General features: G+C 39.0%; 1 protein-coding gene across 1 annotated transcript in view; it reads left to right on the top strand.

The window, feature by feature from the left end:
• Nucleotides 1-15947: 15947 nt before the first annotated feature.
• kcnq1.1 (potassium voltage-gated channel, KQT-like subfamily, member 1.1) overlaps nucleotides 15948-22940 on the top strand; it is a 52192-nt gene continuing 45199 nt past the window's right edge. Inside the window, exon 1 of the mRNA XM_034220939.1 lies at nucleotides 15948-16528. Within this exon, the coding sequence (XP_034076830.1) occupies nucleotides 16170-16528 (359 nt within the window). The 5' untranslated portion in view covers nucleotides 15948-16169. The remainder of the gene's footprint in view (nucleotides 16529-22940) is intronic.

Genomic DNA, 22940 nt, shown 5'->3' with positions numbered 1-22940 from the left:
TCGAGATAAGCATGTCTAGCAATACGGGAGTTTCAATATCCCATAGTGAGACATCGAACGGAGTGTTATGAATGAGAACTATAGGTTACTTACGTAACCCCAGTTCTCAGAGTAACATGAAGTGAGATGTCTCACCAGACGGCCCTTCTTGCTAAGGCGAAGCGAGAAGAGGTGCTTATTTTGAATGACGCTGCGACGTAGCGCAAGTTACTTAAAGGGTGGGTGGATTCCCTGACATAGACGTCAAGATCACCAGCCAATCAGGATTGGCGTAATGAGATTGATGCTTCTGTTTGCATACGCGTTGAGGCGCATCCCATAGTGAGACATCTCACTTCATGTTACTCTGAGAACTGGGGTTACGTAAGTAACCTATAGTTTTGGTATGTGTCTGAACCTCACTTTAGTGGTTCATTAATAAAACAGATATTTCAACGTGTGCCTACTTTGTTCATGTACTGTTGAGGTTAATTTCAGTAGTTGTGTGCTATAATGTATTTACAAAGTGTGAAGAGGAGGCAACTTTAGAATAGGGAACATGTTCAGGTCAATTAGAGTCAAACTAATAGCTTATTGCTTATGAACAAGACTTCACTTTAGAATAGGGAACATATTCTTAGATATAAATACCTAATTAGAGTCAAACTAATAGCTTATTGGTTATGAACAAGACTTCACTTTAAAATAGGGAACATATTCTTAGATAGAAATACCTAATTTTGAGTTATTTAAACACAATTAACCCTTATAGTTTCATGTCTTGTTACATAAGAAGAGATCATATTTGTTAAGTGTTATTATGGGAGAATTACTATTATTGTGGTACTACTGCCTTATGAGTAGTGTTAATTTCGTTGACTAAATCTATGACGAAATATGTTCGTCAACGACCTTTTTTTCCATGACGAAAACGAGACGATGACGAAACGGCACCGACGGCAGTAAACAATAACTGTAACGAAATCATCATGCAATATCGTTGACGAAAAGTGACGAGACGAAAATGTAGTTCACTAAATAAAAACTATGCCAAAATCTCTCTTTACTTTCGTTGACGAAAAATGAGGAGACGAAATATTATCAAAGATAACGTTACATCTCTGATAGTCAGTTTTTCTCCCAGCAGTTCCATTTCCGGGGCTGCGGCAGGGCAGCAGCTGTGTGTGTCTGCGGTGCGCGCGGCGGTAGATTTGAATTACACCGGGCAGCGGCACAATATGAACTGTCAGGAAGACTCGGGTCTAACTCATGGTCTAACTAACCTTATGTAACAGAAAATGAAATGGCAACAGGGCTTGGGAGCAGTGGTCGCACTCGCGTTAACCGAATACCCCCCCGTCAGCGCGAGTGAGTGATAAATTGTGCACTCGACGGATAATAATGGATTATGACGGAAATGTTACGATCCGTCAAAATGACTGACAACGAAAAAGTCTAAAGCCACCCCTGCTTGGGAGAAAGAAACAACGTGATATTTGGGCCCATTTTCGCTACAATGAGGCGGAGAAAAAAAGCGAATGCATTGTTTTATCAGAAGGGAAGCAATGTGGCCATAACACAGCTGGTAAAAACACCACAAACCTGAGCAGATACTCTCTGCAAAGCTGCATTCTTAATCATTCAACCTGTGTTTTTCATCAAATAAGGACAAGATATAATCTTATTTATTTATATATACTAAAATGACAAATTATTGGTTTTGGCTAGACTAGTTTGACTGAAATGTTCTATATAATCTGATGACTAAAAAATACTCAACAGTTTTTATTGACAAAAAGTAGACTAAAATAATTAGTTTTCTTTGACTAAAATATGACTAAAATGCTCAGACTTTTAGTCGACTAAATCTTGACTAAAATGTTTACTGTTTTAGTCGACTAAAATAAGACTAAAATGCTCAGACTTTTAGTCGACTAAAACTTGACTAAATAAAAACAGGATGAAGGTGACTAAATATGACTAAAACTAAAAAGGAAATTTAACACAGGACTAAGACTAAAACTAAATTAAAAAATAGCTGACGAAATTAACACTACTTATGAGGCCCATATTGAGCAGAGAATATTAAGACCAAAACTCATGCACAACAACTTCCTTATTTGCAATAAATAAGCACTAATTAGAGCGTTATTGAGGAAAAACTCAACTAATGGCTTATTACTTGTAGAATATGGTCATGCAGAATAAAGCATTAATAAGTGTTTTATAATGACTAATAAAGAGCCAATATACTGCTAATATGCATGCTAATTAACAACTAGTTGATGGTTAATTTGTGTACCTTAATATAAAGTGTTACCTTTTACTTCAACAGAGACTACAAAAATTCAACAGTCTCATAAAATCAAGTCTATATTGAGAGTGGTATGTAGGCACAAGGCATGGCTCTTAGAATGAAACAATAGTTACAACAGCATTACAAAAAATGAATATGATTACAATCAAACACATCTTAGATATTTTAGGTTTACCTAATGTTTATTTTCTCTGATCATATAGGGAATGAGAGAAGTAGCAATGGTCAAATAAGCCAAAAAAGTAAATTGAATTGTATAATCAAAATATGTTGTTTATTAACTCTTTGTATGAAAAGGCTCATCAGCCTCATAATAAACTAAGAAAAAAAGTTATAAAAGGAGCACATCCCCTAACACTTTCAAACACTATTCAAAGGTCTCACACAGCAACACATTGGACACACGCTGACAGAGAGAGACAATGCTGCAGCTTTCCTCAGCCTATTATCCAGGCCTGACGAGGGATTAGGAACACCTGAGAGAGAGGCAGCACCTGGAGGGAGACACACACACACAACAAAACATGTAACACTAATATACCAACAGCTAAGTGTATGTTGCAATGAGTGGAGGGCGCAAACTTTTCATTTCTGACTTAGTTGGACTGATTTACACGTAGTTCATATTTCGATTTGACAATACCACATTAATAGTAGGCTTCAATAATATTTGTTGTAAAGTTTCTTTATGGTCGCCTTTATAGATAGTATACAAAACGAATATGCCTAATGGACTAATTTAATTATAAGCAACAGTTATCACCAATCCTGATTTAATAGGCCAGATGCTCTCTGTTTATGTTTTGGAAAGGAAATTATTTTAATGGCGAAGAATTGGGAAATATACATTTTATTTCCGTACAAAAAGTCATTTTTCAAGTTGTGTCCCATATCTAAATTTAAAGACACAAAAGAAGCCTTAGAAAAGACAGAAACATCAGAATGAGAATACCTTTATTTGTCCCACAGAGGGGAAGCACATTTGTTAGAGCAAATAAAGGGCCAACATGACTTTAATATTACCGGTAAAAGGCAAGGCTAAACCATTTCATAGATAACATATTTTTGTGACTGTACTTATGGGTAAAGTGAGAACAAATTAAAGTAAAATGAGTACACATTAACTACAAAAGGATGTTTCCTCTTGGTAAGACATGTTTGTATCACATAATGCAGGCGCAGAGAGGACCAAACAACATTCGAGCAGAGCGCACAGATTTTAATTTACATCGACTGACCTTTTCAACTCCAAGAGAAGCCACTTTCCAAAGGAACAGTGAACAGTTTCTTGAATAGCCAGTGACAGCTGACAAAAGAATGACTGCCCTTAATCCTCACCAAATCCTGCGTAATAGTGGGATATGTAAATGTTAACTTGTGATCCTTCATTATGTGGACATAATGGCCTATTCTGCAATAGGGCACTGCAAGTAAGGGACATTTTAATCAGTGGTGCAGAGTAGTTTCAAATCTAGATTCACCAAAAAGTATTTAAGAGTTGTTTAGATAGTTTGTTTATTTGTTTACATGTTTGTTCTTGTTCAACTCTACCAGTACTGCCTCCTGTTTTTTTCTCTGTGTCCTGTCTGTCTTTTCTCTGTGTGTGCCTGTGTCTCGCTGGTTTGGCGTGGCTAACCTACTTTCTACTTCCCTCAGCTGCTGTTCATCAACCTGATTACCAGCACTCAACTGCACCTGTATAAAAGCCCTGTCCTCTCCTCCAGTCTTTGCCAGCTCGTCTTGTTTCCACTTGTTTTAAAATGCAACGCCCTATTCAGTTGTTACCTCCTTGCTTGTATCTGTCTTTGCCAGAACATATCCTGTGTCTCCTGTTTAGGACCACTGACCTGCCTATTTGCCCGCCACGTCCAGTGTTGTCCTGCCTCGCCCTATATTTTCCCCAGTGCTTGCTCCATGGACTCCCTGGTTTGCCCCCCCTCCCCTTGTACGTGTTTAGCCCCTGCAGCTCTTTAACTCATGTCTTGTGTCCTTGTGTTTGCATAATGGATTCAGCTCTGTTGCTCTCAGCGAGCAGTAACAGTTCTACAAAACCAGGAAGGTTATTCTATGGTTTTGGCTGTTAAACAATGTATTTTAGGATAACAGATGTTCATTGTTGTCTGACAAATGTCATCCATTTGATTAAAAACTCAGCTTAAGGGTTTTGAAGTGCTTCATAAATGCCTTCTTCATCTTTTACGGATGTAGAGGAGATGGAATGTACCTACTAAAGGTTTTTGTTACCCTCACCAAAACATGACCGCTTAGTGTGTACAAATTATTCAATCTAAAGCACAAAATATGTAATAATGAAAAGCCATTGAAGTTCATACAACGTGTATTTTTAAAAGTGAATAGAATAGGGGGACATTGCTGTATCATTATTTTCTTCGGTGCTAGAATATGAATACCTATATTTTATTATTTAAAACAGGGCAGTGCCTAATGGCAACGAACATGGTCTCCAAATTGGATCAAAAGCTTTTGACCTTGTCAATCATATATTTTCATGATAATGATGTGCAATAAGGAATAGAACATCAAAGCAGTAAATAACCTGTTTGATCATAGATAAGATTAACCTGGCGTATTATGATCTAAATCCTATTTTCATTGTTCTTCCTGTTACTCTGCATTGCATGATTCTGTGCAGATGTTCATGCTATTTTCTTTTACCAGCTTTATGTGTTCAGACTCAATTTCCCCAGTTCTGTAGCCTCAGATAACTGCTGACTCCAAGCCTCAGCTGAACCTTCTCAGCCATGTTTCCTCTTTGCTTATCCCCACTTGCCATGGGCTTGCTTTCAATAAGTAAAACATTATTTTCGAATATAAATATACAACTCTCACTTTGCTGACATCAATTATAACCAAACTAGACAAGTCTGTATCATCACTCCCCACCGTCGCAGCTGCTTTTGTTTTAATTGTATGACGTCCTCAAAATCCTATTGGGGCATTGGTGCTTTCAGACCTCATGAGTTGGGCTGATTTTTGTTTCAGAGTGTTGGTCACGTTCACAGCATCAAAACCAAACACTGGTATGAGGGATGAATGGCACAGGCATTGGACTTTGATTTACCAGAGGCTTGAAAAAATGAAAGACAGTTTCGGCAGCCCCTCGGATTATCAGATTTGTCAAGGATTGGCTTAAATAGATCCAATTTGCTTAGTAGTTAACAATAAAGAGGTCTCAATGAAAACAACAATTAGTCACTCCTGTTTCCCGCCTGCTGTCATTCTGACCACAGCCTGTTTTCAGTTTCGCCTGCCTGCCTCCTGCCTGCTTACAGATTACCTGTTGCCCCTCTGCTTTGAACTCTCAGCAAGTAAACCATTGATTGCTTTTAACTGTGCTGCCTTTGAGTCCTTCTTGTGACTCCACATCTCTGTGTTCAGAGCTGTTGTTGCAATTTCCCCCTTTAGCCATCTCATACAAACATTCCCTGCTCTTGCCCTCCTCCTGTCTTTTCTCTTTACCAGATTATCGGTTCATGTTTTGCGTCCTATTTTACACTATTCATTATACATCCCTTCCCCATTTATTCGGTGTCACCATGCTGTTTTTCTCTCTGGCTCTCACTTTCCTTCCCACAGTGGCTCATCTCCCATCTCAGACACCACAATGCTGTGTGATGTCAGAATAGGAAGGGACTACTTCTGCTCCATAGCACAGGACAAGACAAAAACCCACACAATGCACGTCTCTGAGTGCTGAGCATGTTGACTGGGCTTACACAGGGCTCTGGTTCAGAGGCGTACACATTTCTCCGCCAAGCAATTGTTTCCCGTGTTTTCACCCTGCAAGCAGCCCAGTGACCTTTCTTCTGTTACATCTCCTAAATATGGATCTGATATCTTTGTTGACCTCTGTTTTCTGGGCTGTAAATTAAAGAGGAAACTTTTCATGGAAATTACATATGATTGCAAGCCAAAAGTCTGCTATCTTAATCCTTCTAACCACTGATTAGTGCTGGAGACGTCTGCGATGTTTCAAGAATCAAGCTCATTTTAAGATTCAGATTGCCCTTGGCATTTAACTTAGCAGATCAAACTTCCTTCAATCAACCAAATAATTGGTGAAATCTTTGGGATTTCCTGGACAACATAATTCAGCCATCTTTGTATTTTCAATTCTAGCACACTCGAGCTGGTTTCTCCAAAATTACCTACCCCACCTTTAATGTCTGTCGGTCAGACTATACAACCAGCACAGCACCTGGTAGACCCCCCCCCCCGTAGACCCCCCCCCACACACACACACACACACACACACACACACACACACATACATACACACACACACACACACACACTATAACACCCCTTGCTGTTAAATACCAACCAACTATGTGCTATATGTGCAATATATATATGTATGCCGTTAATAACAGGATGTGTATTTTGTAAATTGTGTAACTTTTTTTGTTCTTATATTTTTTCTTATATCATAATAATCATACATTTCCCCTCTGTTGGACTAATATAGGTATTCTGATTCTGTAAATAGGACAACTCCTGCTTGGTGTTTTTTTGCAAATTCAACTTCACATTACTTTCCTTTCAAGCCAGAGTAGGACACTTGTTCACATTGAGACTTTGGCCCACTCAAAGGCTAATTCAGTTGCAGGTTGTTCTATCCTCCTGGAAAACTGGCAATAATTAGATCAGTTGTGTCTTTGAAAGACACAGACTCATGACTTTATGTCCTTGTGATCTGATTAATCTTGACTTGTCCCTAGTAAGTAGGTAATGTGACACTGGTAATATTACTGATAATAACTGCCTGTTAGTTTAAGATTTGATTTCAATATTTGATTTATCCCTTTTAATTCTTGAACTGATAAGGCTCCTAAGTCTTCTATTCAGTTTATTTTTCTCTTCTTCTGAACATGACTTGCCTGAAATACTCATATAGCACCTTGTTCATCACACACTAGTATTTCATAAAGGCATCCTTTGTTTTTAATCTTGATAAATAAAAAAGACACATATATTACATTGCACAATAGAGTGGGAAAGGCATAATCTGGAGAAAAAGAATAAAACTAGTGTGGCTTTTTTTTCCATAAGATGCGATAACTTTACATAATGTTCAATTATGTAAACAGATATGTTTACATAATTGAAAAGTGCTGGCATATTACCCTTAGTGTTCCCCTATCCGTGCCTTTTTATGACATTTGTATGGGATTCAGATTGCATTAATACTGTATTTCAGAACAAAAGGCCCAAGCTAAATAAGGAACTTCTCTGAAAAAGCCATTGACAGTTTTCTCTGCTGCAGCTGTTAGCTATCATCATTACCGCAGGGTGCCATTTTTACAATACAGTTGACCAATGACGACAGACGAGAAATCCTCAAGCTCTGTGGCTCCTTGGCTCACCTAAGCTTAAAGGGATGAGACATCTATCCTGTCCTATTTATCTTCATATATCTATATATCATTTTTCAGTAAAACCCTGATGTGCAACTTTGAAGAGGAAGTAATGAGAAAATGTAGTTATAGCTGAGGGGAAGGAGGCAATGTATTCTTAAGAATTGTTTATTTTGTAGTGTATATGTTGCCTGAGATACAAACCTTTTTTATTCATTCCTATTGTCAAATGACCACTTTTTATTATGTTCATTACAGTCTGACATTATTACTATCTATCATTTTCAGTCATTGAATCCCATAAAAAGGCAAAACCCCAAAACTGAGTCCATCTGTCAGTTGCTTCCTATCTTGTTTCTGGCACTAACCCTGAAGCCTCCTGTCACTATTGGAAAAGTACATCAATAATAGAAAGCATTAAACATCAAAATAAAGTTATTTTTAAAGAGCTGAATAATCATTTGAAACAGCTGGGCCGTGTAATGTGTTCCAGATGTTACACAGGAAGGAGTAAATAGTGCATTGGTTAGGTACTATCTTTTTTTCAAAAGCAAGATAAGGGACTGACTAAAGAAACTAAAGTGCTAACGTTGATTTGAAAGAAGGGACAGTAATATCTAGTGCAACAGTGTGGCTGATCTGTATATTATTTAATCGTTTTTTAGGGAGAAAGAGGATCATCTATTTGATTTGTTTTGTAATTATTTATTTTAGTTGTTCGAAATAAATGTATCAATCAAATCAAATCTATAACTGGCTTTAGTAACACAGACAATACCCATTAAATAATATAGAACATCTACAACATTGTCCTTTTAAGGAGACCAAAATATTTTCTGCATCACAACTTTATTCTTATACCACATGTCAGGTTCAATATGTACATGCAGTCGTACACTAAACCACATCTGCTTTAACAATCCCCATCCCTGTGCTGACAGTATCATAAATGCAGGCTGCCCTTGCTGTCTCTCTGCAGGCCACACAGCAACATGCGGCATGGAGAGCACAAGCACCCAGAGGATACAACAGGAGCAATTACACTTAACTCTTGACATTTGAGTGACAAGGAAACTGATTCTGAAATAACCTGTTGCACAACGAAGTGTTAAGTGCTAAAAATATTTGCCTGAGGCGGCTATATGGGAGCTGGGCCCACACAACAAGCAAGTTGACTTGCTGTTCTGGAAAGAAACGGCTCCCCTTTGTGCGTTTCAGGGAGCTAAAGAAATACAGTAATCTGCTCTCTGAGACACAGCGTGCTAACTAGAGGAGACAACATATCAGTGTGGACTCTGGGTTTAGCACCACCAAGTCTCCAGCTGTGGAATAGATACAGGCAGTTCTTCAGGTTTGATTTCAAGGGAACAATGTTAAAATCACCCCTTTTACTGCCTATACAGCTACATCAGAAACATAGATGGGCTCTGTTGTCCTGAACTGGTAGATGGCTGTGTTCTTTATTGACACTTAGCATTAGTTTCTAAAATGGCTGTTTGGGAGCGGACATATTCGAATAATGGACTGTGGGTTTGGGCCCATAAATAATGTTTTATTGTACCGGTGCTGTACAGTTCCTGCACTTAACAAATATGAATATGTTTCGAAAGCCAGAAACAGGTATACAGTATGGGCTGTACAAATAAGTTACAAAGCCTAACACTTTGCAGATGTACGTGGTTTGAATAGCTAACCAAAATGCACTCACAGAAACTTGGTAGAAGCTTTAAATATAATAAATAACTTTTTTAAAGCTTTATTTTAGATGGATAGTGCAAGCGTCTCTAGAGACCAAAATATTGACTTTGTTCTAGCTGAAACGGTTGTATATTTACGATTTACATAATGAAAAACATGCAAAAGTGCTGCACAGGAAGGTGATCCATTAAAAACATATTGCCTGAAGCATTACAAAAACACGTAGTGAATCGGACTAATTCAAAATGTTCACGACTCTGAATCATTGAGACAAAGTATAATTTCAAAGTACTGAAATAATCTAAAAGGTTAGGCACTAAAGCAATGGAATAAAGAAAACAAATGTCAAAAGCTGCCCACAAGCAGACACGCCAAATGTTTATCTGTTTATACAATGCCTGAAGCTGTAATAATCTCTTTAGTTCCCACAACAGTCAAATGTTTTGTGTTTGTCACAGCTGCTCCTGCGTCAGTCTCATCCCCTGCCTCCCTTTGTCTGTGTGTTTATGTCTCTTTTTCAGATGCTGACATTTCCCACCTGTCCACCAGCCACCCTCACTGTGTTTTCCCTTGAGTCTGACTTAATGTACAGCTGGTTGTCGTCTCAATTGCAAATGATACACTAATGTTGAGTAGTGCCTGCACACTACATTAAAGAACAAGTGTTTTCTGTTATGTTTAGTGTTAGAGAGCAGATTAAGGGTTGTCAAACCATGTTCTGATGTATGTTGTGGGTCATTAAAGGAGACTCTTGGCGTAACATCTCATCTCTTTCGACTCCACTTCGAGCGTTAGAACTATTAACGAAGCACTTTTATACTAATAAAGGACTGGCTTACCTAAAGCCAGTTGAGTAGCACTTGAAATGTTTGGCTCTATGAAACCTGATGTACTTATATGATTCTGTTTTCTTCAAGGTTGTGTCTTCCTGGTCGAATGTACTTATTGTAAGTCGCTTTGGATAAAAGCGTCAGCTAAATGCAATGTAATGTAATGTAACAAACCATACAAATGTCGTGTCAAAATGTTCTTGTTTGTTCCAACCCTGAATTTGTTTAAGAGAGGTTTAAGGTAGATGTTGTTTTCATGAAAAAGGGGAGAAATTATTCTGAACTACTATAGTAAAAGGACTATAGGGACATACCTTAGCCAGATGAGACAATAATCTCTCCATGAATCTTGACTTAAATGTTTCCTTGTTGCTGCATTTCCTGAATACAATAGCATAAATTAGCATTGTTGCTAACCAGGATCTTCCCCTCCTGGATGCAGTTTCCCCTTTTCCAATTGAGTTTTTCAGTGAGGAAAATGCAACATGACAGTGACTTGTTTACTCCATTGGTCTCCCCAGACGCTGGATCTCTACCAAACAGATAACCATTGGGCTGAGTGACAATGATTGAAGAATCTGCAGCAAACGTGTGGTATCAACTCCGATGATGGACCAAGATTATTGTGTTCCAGCTCTTTGTGAAATCTTGTTCTTGAAGTATCTGCCATGAATCAAGTGAGGATGAGTAATGTGTCACCTTAACATGACGGAGAATTGGCAGACCACTGCTAGATAAACATTTAATATTTGTTTTTTATGAGTGATTTATGTTTGTAAGTCGACTTAAAACAATCTCTGTTTCAGCTTCATATTGACTTGCCCATTTTTGGTATCATGGATGTAACCAACTAGCTAGCTTACAATTAAAGTCGAGGACATACTGGGCTCTGATTGGTCATATTTTGTTCTCCAACTGTTGGAAACAGCGAGCATGGCCACAACAGCAGACCTAATGTAGATCTGCTGGACATTTCCAGAGATGTAGCTGGGGTTTTAGATGTTTGAAAACAATTTAATTTACATACAGTTAAGAGTAATCTTCAATGTTAACAAAACACGACCCCTTAAGGAAATAACGTCACAGGGTGAACACACACGTTTTCAGTAAAGGTACCTCATTGTTTTACTATATTTCAAAAAGTGCGAACTGCAGTAATATTTGCACAAATCAATTGTATTTATTTACATGGGCATGATCATAGGATACAATTTGACTCATGATCACTTGAACAAACAAATCTGTTGAAGTTGATCAATCTGTGTTCACATGATTTGTATGAACTTTATGAATTACCCAGAACAACCAACATGTACAAGTGACAGGTGTGATTTTCAGATATTTAGTCTGTGCATTCATTAAACAAATTAACTGTTTTGTTTCAGGGTGTTATGTGTTTGGATAGCCATGGCTGCAACATAAGACAAAACTAAAGAAAAGCAAAGAAAAAGTACATAGTTCTATTTTCCAGCCAGTCAAAGCCAGACAAAATCAGGCACAAAGATTGTTTTCAAATGGGAGTCAGTGACAGTCGACTGTTTTGCAGTGTGTCTAGCCTCCGGTATCTGCACGTAGAACAAGGGTCACAAAAGATACACCAATTGTGTCCTTCAAATGCAGGCGAAAGCGGGACCCAATCCTCAGGCTGCATTCCTTTGGAAGGGGACAGCCTTGTCATGTTTGGTTTTGAAACACAGACTTCAAAGGATGCAGCCACTGAATTGGGCCACCGTGAATCTGTGCAGCCCCAACTCTGTGATGCACATGTGGTAGACTGTTCATCATAACTAATTGTGTTCACAAAATGCAAAGCCCTCACCTATCGTTATACGTTTTATGCCGTGGCTTGATTAAGCATGTCTGTGCATGAATAGGCTTACCCCCTGATCCCACCGGAAGCGTCTGCGCCGCGCTGCGACCTCCTCCTGCGTCATAACCCACCAGACGCGTTTCAAAACGTTGCGGAAGCGGAGCGTCTTGTGTGCAGCCTCGCAGTTGTTGGATGAACATTCCACTTCCTGCCTGCGCCGCGCTGTGCCGCGTCAAAAATAGGATTCATCCTATATTTTAGAAATTCCATGCGGCGCAGCGCGGCGTGTCTGGTGGAATAGCACCCATTGACTAGAGTGGCCGCGATCCCTAAAAACGCAGCGCAGACCCCCTAATCCCACCAGGAGCGTCTGCGCTGCGGCTGCGTTGCGCTGCGGCTGCGTTGCGCTGCGGCTGCGGCGCTTTTAGCGATCGCGGCCACTCTAGTCAATGGGTGCTGTTCCACCAGACCCGCTGCGCCGCGCTGCGCCGCGGCTCGAAGCGTCCCAGAAGCTCCTCGCCGCAAGGAATTTCTAAAATATAGGATGAATCCTATTTTTGACGCGGCGCAGCGCGGCGCAAGCAGGAAGTGGAACGTTCATCCAACAACTGCGAGGCTGCACACACGACGCTCCGCTTCCGCAACGTTTTGAAACGCGCCTGGTGGGTTATGACGCAGGAGGAGGTCGCAGCGCGGCGCAGCCGCAGCGCAGACGCTTCCGGTGGGATCAGGGGGTCAGTCACTGATTTTTTTTGTCTGTATGGCCATCAAGGGAGAGCTCACCATCCCTTGATGTGTTTATATATTACTCATGAATATGGAGGACAATACAGTCTGAGATCCCATGTCTAATTTCTACTGACGGCCCTGAATGCTTGGACAGAGCCTGTGTGGAGAGGCTGTCTGTGCTACCCTGCAAAAACAGTCCAACTTATGTAACTGTCTATGAGGGTTATGGCAAGGAAACTTTTCATATTGCAATGATAATTTTTAGGATGCTATCTCTTTATCGTCTCTCCTTCTCACTGCATCTTTTTTCTCTCTGGCTTCCATTTAATTTTATTCGGGATCATCAATTAATTACGATGGATTGTTATTGTTTGTTTCCCCTCGCAAACAAGATTATGCGTTGCTGCTGTGTCAGCTGTGGCTTGGGAAAAGAAGCTCTTAATCTCATCTGGATCAGCTGGTGTAAATAAGAGTTAATAAAAATTGTTCTAGCTGTTGTGGAGCAAGCTGAGCTTCGACTGTACGTTTCTTGAACCTTTCTTTAATGCAATGAATGACACCAGACTCCTGCAGAAACGTTAACTAATGCAGAAAGAGCGTTTACCTAGGTGAAGTCAATCTTTAAAATAACTGGTTTGACATTGGTTGAAATGTGAAATATTATTTGATCATGGGGAAGTTTGTAAAGGAGGACGCAACACTAATGTTATACAGAAGTTAGTGAATAGTGAAATAGACATACTGTATAATACCTTTCCTGACGCATTGAAAAAACAAGACAAATATAGAACATCTTTGGTCTGATCTACATTTTACATCTTAACAGAACAATTTTTTTTAATTAAATACACATCACTGGAAAAAAATACTTTTCTCTAACTATCCCTCCTCTGCAGGTCATAATAATTATAATGCATGTTATTTATATAGCGCTTTTCCTGGTGCTAAAAGCGCTTGAAGGTAGGCCTACATCTCAAATATAATTATATGGGTAACATCAATAATTATTTGAAAATGCAGTGAGCATGCAGACCTTAAATATACATTCCTGTCCAAATTAAAACATCTCCATATTTAGAATTGTTATACAATCTTAGTCTCTTGGATATGAAAATGAAAATATTCAGATCTCTTATTTGTCTTATTAAACCCAGGTGTTCATTTTACTATCACATAAGAAAACCAATCAATAAAGCTTGTGCTAGGCAATCTTTGACATTCATTCTTTAAAAATAATGTTTTTCATAATGTTTTCTCATTAAATATTAAATTATATTACATATTTTATGTCCTTCACACAATGAAATATAGGAGCCTGCGGGTGACCTTCAAGATAACTGCCCTTTATGTATTATTAACAACAACAACTCGTATGTAGTGGGGTATCTAAAGGTAAGAACCCGTTAGAGCTGTGTTTAATGTCTACCTGGCAACAGATCTTGTCATCACTCGACTCTTATTAAATCCGCTGCAGTGAAATTGTTTCCTCCTCCTTGTACTAGCACAGCCAAGGTCACTACAAAGAAAAAAACAGGGTAACCTTGTCAAACTAAGCTGTGTGCGTCCCCAGAGTGTACTTGATTAAACCAACACCAGGGTTAACAAAGTTACTTTTGAACTGTTATAAATCACACATGTAGGTCAGAAAACAGGCGAGATCTTCAAGCATAGTAACATGTTGTATGTCATGTCATGATGTTTATATGATCCATTTTTTCCTTCTTGTTTTGAACAGTGAGCAGTGGAGGAAAGTAGGGAAAGGGAAACGTTTTCTAAATGAAATATATATGTACAAGTTAAAGCTCTGTGATCAAGTTTCCATCTTATAATTATGTACAGTCTCACATCAGAGAACTGACGGTGAAAAAAGGTAAAGAGAGAAAGTAGAGATTTAAATTATAACACATATACAGTGTATATATAATGTATCACAATGAGTCACTTCTTTCTAGTTAATTAGTCTTTTCATCATCTCTAACAAAAGGCCATTTGAAATATCTGCCTAAATTAACTCTGCTTTAACTCACTTCCTCTTTAAAGATGGCAAAATCTTAAATCATTATTTAATCCATCAACAATACATTGATAATCTCTTGCAACAATACAGCCACCTGCTGAAGGCCTCGATTCAACCTTGACTCGATCTTTCATACTTTACACTGCTGCTATGACTTATTGTCAAACATGTCTGTTCTCTACAAGGTTGGCAACAAAAGATTATTTTCATTATTGATAATATTTCTGATTAACATGCTTGATCTATAAAATGTGAGAAAATAATGAAAAATGTCCATCGCAGTATAGATGAAAGTCAGAGATGATGTCTTTTTAAATGTCTTGTCAATGCAAAGACACAAATATATTGAGTTTAATACAATTAAAACAGAAAAGCATGGAAAGTGCCTTATTTGAGAGATTAAGAACAACAATTTCTGACATTTGCATTAAAGAAAGGATTGCCTACTAACTTTCAATCAATCGATTTCTCATTAGGCGACTAATTGTTTCAGCGTTACAAGGTTGTTGTTTTTTTTAAATTACTGTTTTACATTCACACTCAATCCCAAATCTGACCAAAACATATGAGATCTAACTTGAATTACAAACAAAGACATTAACGTTTTATCTTTTTTTACTGTTCATGATTGAAGTAACAGACATATTTATAAACTTAAACATGATAACAGGTTATTATTTTGTGTTTCATATGTTGGTGTTGGAGTAACACTTCAGTTACTTTCAATTGTATGAATACCTGTGATGCAAGAGACTTTATGTTTTGCACAGTTACCTGGTAACCTTGAGGAAAATGAGTGCTTTGCTTTTCATTTGGTATTGTGCATAAACATTCTAACATGCCTGCAGAGTGACATGCATTCCACCCCAAATCCATTTGACTTTAATTAAGCCTATGAAGGTCGACAACATTACATTTGTGTTCACAGTTTTGCAGGAATACTTAATATTTGCATTTTGTATGGAAAAGCTAACTATAGGGGGGTAAAGTTAATGGTGTGTGTTATATTTTTCACACAGATCTGAGGAAGTAGTTCATCAGATGCATATTGCTTTGGAGCAGTTTTGCCAAACAGTAAAATGTCTGAACAGCTGGCGACTCACAGCGCACCGCCTGGCGCCCACAGCTCTCCAGGCTGATAAGTGCTCTGAGAGAGGTGGGGGGAGATTCATTCAGGGCTGAGACTCGCCATAACCTCAACAGCCCAGAGAGCTGTAAAGTTAAATTAAAGAAACACCGCCCCGGTGATCTAGAGCATTAATAACACAGTTTATGTTGCAGCTTTATGCGCTCTGGTGACATCAGGCGCACAACAGAAGGTACGCGCACATGGGCGAACATTTGAGTCAGTGACCGAATAAAAAACTTTGAGAAAGTCGACACAGCGACAGAGGAATACGAGGAAGCTACAATGTCTAATTCGGTTTCCTATCCCGGGAATACACGGAGGTCTTCTGCTGTGGCACGTGCAAACAAACCTCCGGATTTAGAGCTGTCGCAAACTACTTTCACCTCATCTGAACCGGAGACACCTGTGGGCAACGACACGTTTTCTGAAAGAGACACAATGCAAGAGGATGGTAACTCTTCAACAAATGTACCAACTGTTCACCTCCACCCGTACCTATCTCATCCCCGGATGTCTGTGCGGATGTCGGTGTACAGTACCGGGGTTCGTCCAGTCGTCACCCGCGCCTACATCCAAGGACGTGTGTATAACTTCCTGGAAAGGCCGTCTGGCTGGAAATGCTTCGTGTATCATTTCACAGTGTGAGTATGTTTTTTTAATTTTCATAATCATCCAGATCCATGGGGTATTCAAGGGTATAATTGCAACTGTAAGATCTTAATTAAACAGGGAGTTAATTGCGCATGTAGAGCCTTGGAAGCTCTCCTTACAAATAACTGTTAATCCTGTGAATTTGAGGAATATGCTGCAAATATATCATAACACAACTGGAGGTCCCGCTAGAAATATCATAAGGAAATGTAAGTCTAGCCATAGCAGATAAAAAAAACGGAATATAAATTAATAACAGACAAGAGAAACACAGAGAAAATAAGCTCTCACATGAACACTAAAGGAATATAACATTGATCTTTCATTTGGGAGCCTAATATCCATTTAATTTTCCAAAACCGTTTGAATACAAAAACCCAGATTTGGGTCTGGTGCTCATTCACTAAATTGTTCAATTTGAAATGAGTTTCTTTTTTTCCTTCCTGACTGTATGACAGCCAGGTAGTGAGACTAACTGGTTTAATGAAAATGAAACATAACAGCTAGTAATGAAAATAAATCCACTGTGGGATGGATTGTATCTGCTAAAGCTCCAATATCATGAATATGTCACATTATGGTCCGCCCCTCAAAATTGATGTGGCAGTTTTGTCAGGTAGCTTTAAAACCTGTCCTTTTCTGACAAATGAAATGTTACTCATGATAAGCAGCTCTCTTTACTCCACTGATGTAATGCCAAAAGATACATTTCACACATTTTATTTTTTCGTATAAACCACAGTCAGGAAAGTGACAGTCCAATAGATCCAGTGTTCAGGCAGAGGTTTAGGAATGTGGGCTGTGATCTACCAGCTCACCCCCATGTGTGCTGTCTGTCCCCACTTGCTGGCACTGATAGCAGGCAGCTAAACTTGGCAGTGTGTGTGTGCTGGGGAGGAGGTAGCAGCCCTGTACGGCGCTGCCACCCTGCGACCCTGCAGTGTTGGAGGGGACACAGGCTGTCGGAGCGGGTTAGAGTCTTGGTGACTCAAAGGGAGCATGAGCCAACACAGTGCAGCACAAGATTCAGACTGCATGTAATGACAGGAAACCCCACAAGCATTAAAGAAGTGGCTGAGCAACGGTGTTCAAAGTATAGTTTTGAGTTTGTAATTTTAGCTGTCGCCATCTTGTTTGTTTTTTTAACCAGATTGCCACATGTGCCACGAAGAAGGTCGAAAAAAGAAATTGTTTGGCAGCCAGAATTGTACAATTTATTTTCATGGCCTGAAAACACACTGTAAATGGGTTAAAGGTAAAACATAAAGGACCCAAATCAGACCTCACAGGTATCAAACCTGTCCATCGCAGGGCGGCCCTGTCCTAAAGCATATGCTTCTTTATTGTCCATTGTACTGTAAATGGGATCGTAATTCACAAAACCAAGATGCTGCTGTATTGAAGAATACTTGAAATAAGTGGTTGAGACCATAAACTCAAAAGGAAATAACATACAGAGATGATCATTCAAGTTAGAAGAGGGGTCATTTTCTCATAGACTTCTATGCAATCAGAAATATTTTTGATAAACAGTGGATTAACCCCCTAGGAATTGTTTTCTCTACAGTGTGTTATTAAAACTGGGCAAAACTGTTAAACAATTTGTGAGAGGGATGCCGCACTAAGTTGTTTGTGTTTCTATCGGCTGGCTCTGTACACATGGTCAAAGTTGAACCATGGTTATCATCAACATTTAAGTCCACTGCAGCCAGCGAGGGGATTGCACCAAATAAGGAAGCGCATCCTTGAATGTGTCTGTTGTGTGGGCTTCAATTGACGTGAGTGGGAGACAATATTTGCACAGAAGTGAAATGTGATCGTACCTTTACTGAAAAGGTTTGACAGGAAGCTGTACACCCAAATCCAGGCTTTAAAAACATATACCTTTTAGAAACTTTCAGTATATTCTGAAGTGTCAGCAGTACTCAGAGTTTGAGTTATGTTATATTTCATTAGATTGAGTGGATTTAGCTTGAATCAAACTCTCTAAATTCTGTAATAAAGAAGGTGTTTGTTTTAAGAGCATGTTGCCAGCAGGGTTTTCGGATAACTTCGGTACCTTGTTTTGAATATGTTTGAGGGGGAGCAGTTAAGAGCAAGCACAGCCTTATCATTGACCCAAAACGTGAACGTCAGAGTGACCATAGTCCTTATCAGAGGTACTCCTATGTGTGTGTTTGAACATGCATATGTGTGTCAGTTTGTGCGTGTGGCTGCTTCTGTGTGTTTACATAGCCTCAGGTCTGTCTTGGTGAAAAAGAAAGCAAGAGTGCAGTTGACTGGAAAGAACAATTGTATATATTTAGCTTTATCCAATTAAAAAAAAAAAGTATATCCCATGCTCTCGCTGGGTGTCTGTCTGCAGTGTGCGGCAGAGTAAACGCAGGGTATTGGTTTTAAACAGCATGAGTCCATCCCACATGCTGGTTGTATAGATGAGTGGATCAGAGGAGTTGGGAGAAACAAATTCAGAAAGCATTTTTCAACCTCGCTGGCATTAAACTGATCCAGATATTCGGTCAAACAGCATCAAGCTAGGGGTAGTCAATACTGGCACCATTTTTTTTATTATTTAGCAAACCAGCTAACAGTCTATGTCCTGTTTTTCTTTTCAAAATGAGGAACATCTTTGACTCAAGCTGCTTTGTATTCCATGCTGTATTTTAGTGTCTGGGGAAAAGGCTTTCATACTTTTATCTTTTGCTTTCTTTAACAACACGCAGGAGCTCAGATTGTTAATGGAGCATAATAGACAATGTCACTTGTTGGTGACAGCCTTATATCTCTGAAGTTTTAACCTAATAACAGCTAAAGTTTCTGAAAAAAGCTTCTATTGTCTGTGGAAATGACATCAAATAATCACTTTAATACATTGGAAGTTTATCTTCTATCAAAGTATGTATCTAAACATTTGTGTTGTGTTCCATTGCTTTTGTTTGATCTATCTTTTGTCTTGTATTAATATGTCACTCACTGTGATACAAATAAAGTTTGATTGTTGTTGCAAACAGGATATTTGATGTTGACAGCCAGTGACATGGTCAGCAGCGTCACTACTAACTCTTATCCTGTCCCCTGCTTTGCCTTCACACTCACTGCACAGCGGACTGCAAGTGAATCTGTCCATCAATAATAGATAGGAGCAATTATTTGAGCTTTGGTTTGTAGTTCAGTGGGGCGTATGTAGCTCAGCCTATGTATTGTTTTGTCTATTGCTCCACAAAGGCCACTGGAGGTAAAAAGTGAAATATGAGGGTGCAGTTATAGAAGAACTGACTAGTCGGATCGTCTCAGATGGATTCAAAGAGAAGCAGAAGTGTAGGCTCAGCATACTGAGTGTGTATCAGAGTTCCCGTTAGCCGGTAATTACCGGACTATGACCGGTAACATATGCTGAAGACCGGCAAGTCTAAATCTCTCCGGTCAAAGCGTCCGGTCAAAATCATTTCCCCTTAGCGCAATACCGTATCAGTTGCGCCACTTATGTGACAGACAAAAGAGTATGTGACAGACAAGAATAGTCAATTCTAATGTCTAACACTTAATGTGGAGAAAGAGATGTCCTGTATGGGTTGATTGTGCGTTGATCTGTTGGTAATGCCTCGGTGTTCCGGTGGGCATGTAAACAAATGCATAATGCTGCGCTATACTTTGCGGCCTCACCCGGTTGCATAGCGACGCTTATTGTTTAGGTGTCTTTTAATAAGCAGGTAGTCATATCATTAGCTAGAACTAGCTGGATCTGATCGATATGGACATAAACGCGAGTGAAGTCTAATCTGACGGGAGAGAGAGATCAGCTGCTGCTGACGAGTCGACACGCAGCTCTGCATGATCACATGCAGCGGTGAGCGGAACAAAACACACACCAGGTTAGAATATCACACGTAGCTATTTTAATTCTCAAACTACCTAAACTAGTTATAGATATGTTTAGTTTTACTGTCGGGTCACTCATTACTGATCCGCGAGCTGCATGATACTGACGGGCTGTCAGGAGAGGGAGAGAGCGCTCCGTTTATTATTCCCGTGTTATTGTAAATTACTGTTCACTTTTGAATAATGTAGTTAATCTACTATAATTAGTTTGTTTAATATCGAATCATCTCAATTTGTTTTAAAGCTCAATAAATAACAAAGAAGAACTTTGACCTGCACTTTTCAAATGTTGTCCGGAAGATTTAAACTTTAACGGACATGTTGACCGGCGAAAAAATATTCTAACGGGAACTCTGGTGTGTATGTGTACTGGCATTTCAAATGCCCTGAAATAATTCAGGCAGAGCTTCGCTGACAAATTGCAGTCATTAGCATAGCATAGTGTTTGCTTGGAAAGTTTGATGTTCATTTGTTTTTCTTTTGATCTTCTTTTCAACTTGCTCTGTCTTATTTGAACATAAGATGTCATAAATTATACTGCGTCCTCACTTATTAATTTGTTTATGCTCTATGTTCCCTGCTCTTTGTAATAGACACATTTGTTACCATTTAAACAAATAGCAGCCCGTGATTATTTTGCCAAAGTCACTGTTAACTACAAATGAGTTTTTCTCACGAATGACAAAGACAAACAATGTTCCCACATCCACAGACCCTTCACACTAACCGAATAACAAAACATAACGCCAACAATTACGTATTACTTTCAAATAAAGATAGGGAATACAACACAGGAAAACAAGAAGAAAATAAAAAATACATAGCGACAACCAGACCACCCAAAATTATATATATAAAGAAAATTGAAAGATAAAATATATTATTCTCAATGACATTCCTTAAATTACATTTTTTTAAAGTAAACTATAAGATTAACTACAGAGTCATTTTGCCGGGGTTGTATTGTCTACTTTATCTGTTCCTTCAAACAGAAGCAGCTGCTTTGTTAGCCTCAAAACACTCAAGTCCATCTTCCCTGAGCAGGTCTCCCCGCGGTCTATTATCTCTGTTGACGTGTGGCGTGCACGTCAAAGTGTGTGTGTGTGTGTGTGTGTGTGTGTGTGTGTGTGTGTGTGTGTGTGTGTGTGTGTGTGTGTGTGTGTGTGTGTGTGTGTGTGTGTGTGTCTCTGTGTGTGTGTGTGTGTGTGTGGTGTGTGTGTGTGTGTGTGTGTGTGTGTGTGTGTGTGTGTGTGTGTGTGTGTGTGTGTGTGTGTGTGTGTGTGTGTGTGTGTGTGTGTGTTAAAAGGGGGGTATTTGCATTCCTGGCCTGTCTTCAATAAACTCTGTAGCATGTGGTGATAAGCCTCCATGGTGCAAACACTGACTGGAAACTAAAACTCCCTCTACACATATTTTCCATCAAGTTATCTCATATAGGAGCAAGACAGGGATTCTTTAAATTAAGGGCTGTTTTCTGAACAATAGCTTGAAACAATATCGACGATGAGCAAATACTTCAAACACTGTGCTGTATTTTCAAGATATGCCCATGTCTTTTTTACAAACCAGTACCACTCACACAAGAGCACTTGCCTTTTTATCTGCAATGTCCTTGGTCAATGTTGTTCCTTATTTCCTTTTACCTTTAACTCATATTTAATCAAATAAATAAAAAGTTAACAACTAAATATAAACCCATTTCAAGTCTTAAACTTTCTCATTAACAGCAATGTGTGTTTGTTGTTTTAAAATATTTTCAAACAAAGTTTAACAAGTATTCATGTATGGAACCCATTCCAGGTATCATATATTCACATTATACTGAATCATTTTGCTTTTTGTTCAGTAAGCAAAGACATGCTCTTCTGTCACAGTACCAAGCATTGAAATACATATTGGCTGCGCAGCTATGTGTTAACAGAAAGCCAACTTTCCAGTGCCTCCATGTTCTTTCGATAGGTCCAATCATGGAAGTGGGTTCTGTCAGCTGATTGGCTAATTAAATCAGATGGTGTCATGTGAATCCATTCAGAAGTTTTGCCTTCCACATCTGTTGCCAACGGAAATGAAAATGTAATCAGTTTGTCCTTGCCACAACACACATTCATAATCTAAGAAAGCTTTCAAACAGACAAGCATAAAGAAACAGGGTGAAACATAACCTCAATTTCAACTCAAAAAGTGGACACAATGCTGTACTTACGCAAATTAAAAAACAGGAACTAATGCCTTTCTGGCCCTGTGGACTGAAACATGTAGGAACAAGCTTATACATATTTGGGGATGGATTATCATCTATATTTTAGGCAGCCATGCATCCCATCATACTCCCCTCCTATCGCATTAAACAGGATCCCTCCCTATGACTTTTATGAACATCTGTGACAATGTTACTACTTAAATGTATATAGTGTTACAAGATGTAAGCAAACACAAGATGTGAGCAACACTAGATGTGAGCCTGAGTTGGTGTTTTTTTTTTAAATAACAAAAAAGAACCAGTACGTTTTTGTTGAAGATTTA

Source organism: Gymnodraco acuticeps, unplaced genomic scaffold (genome assembly GCF_902827175.1).
Source record: "Gymnodraco acuticeps unplaced genomic scaffold, fGymAcu1.1, whole genome shotgun sequence".
In the NCBI taxonomy this organism is placed as follows: domain Eukaryota; kingdom Metazoa; phylum Chordata; class Actinopteri; order Perciformes; family Bathydraconidae; genus Gymnodraco; species Gymnodraco acuticeps.
The sequence above is the reverse complement of the archived record's forward strand: the minus strand, read 5'-3'. Positions and strand labels throughout refer to the sequence as shown.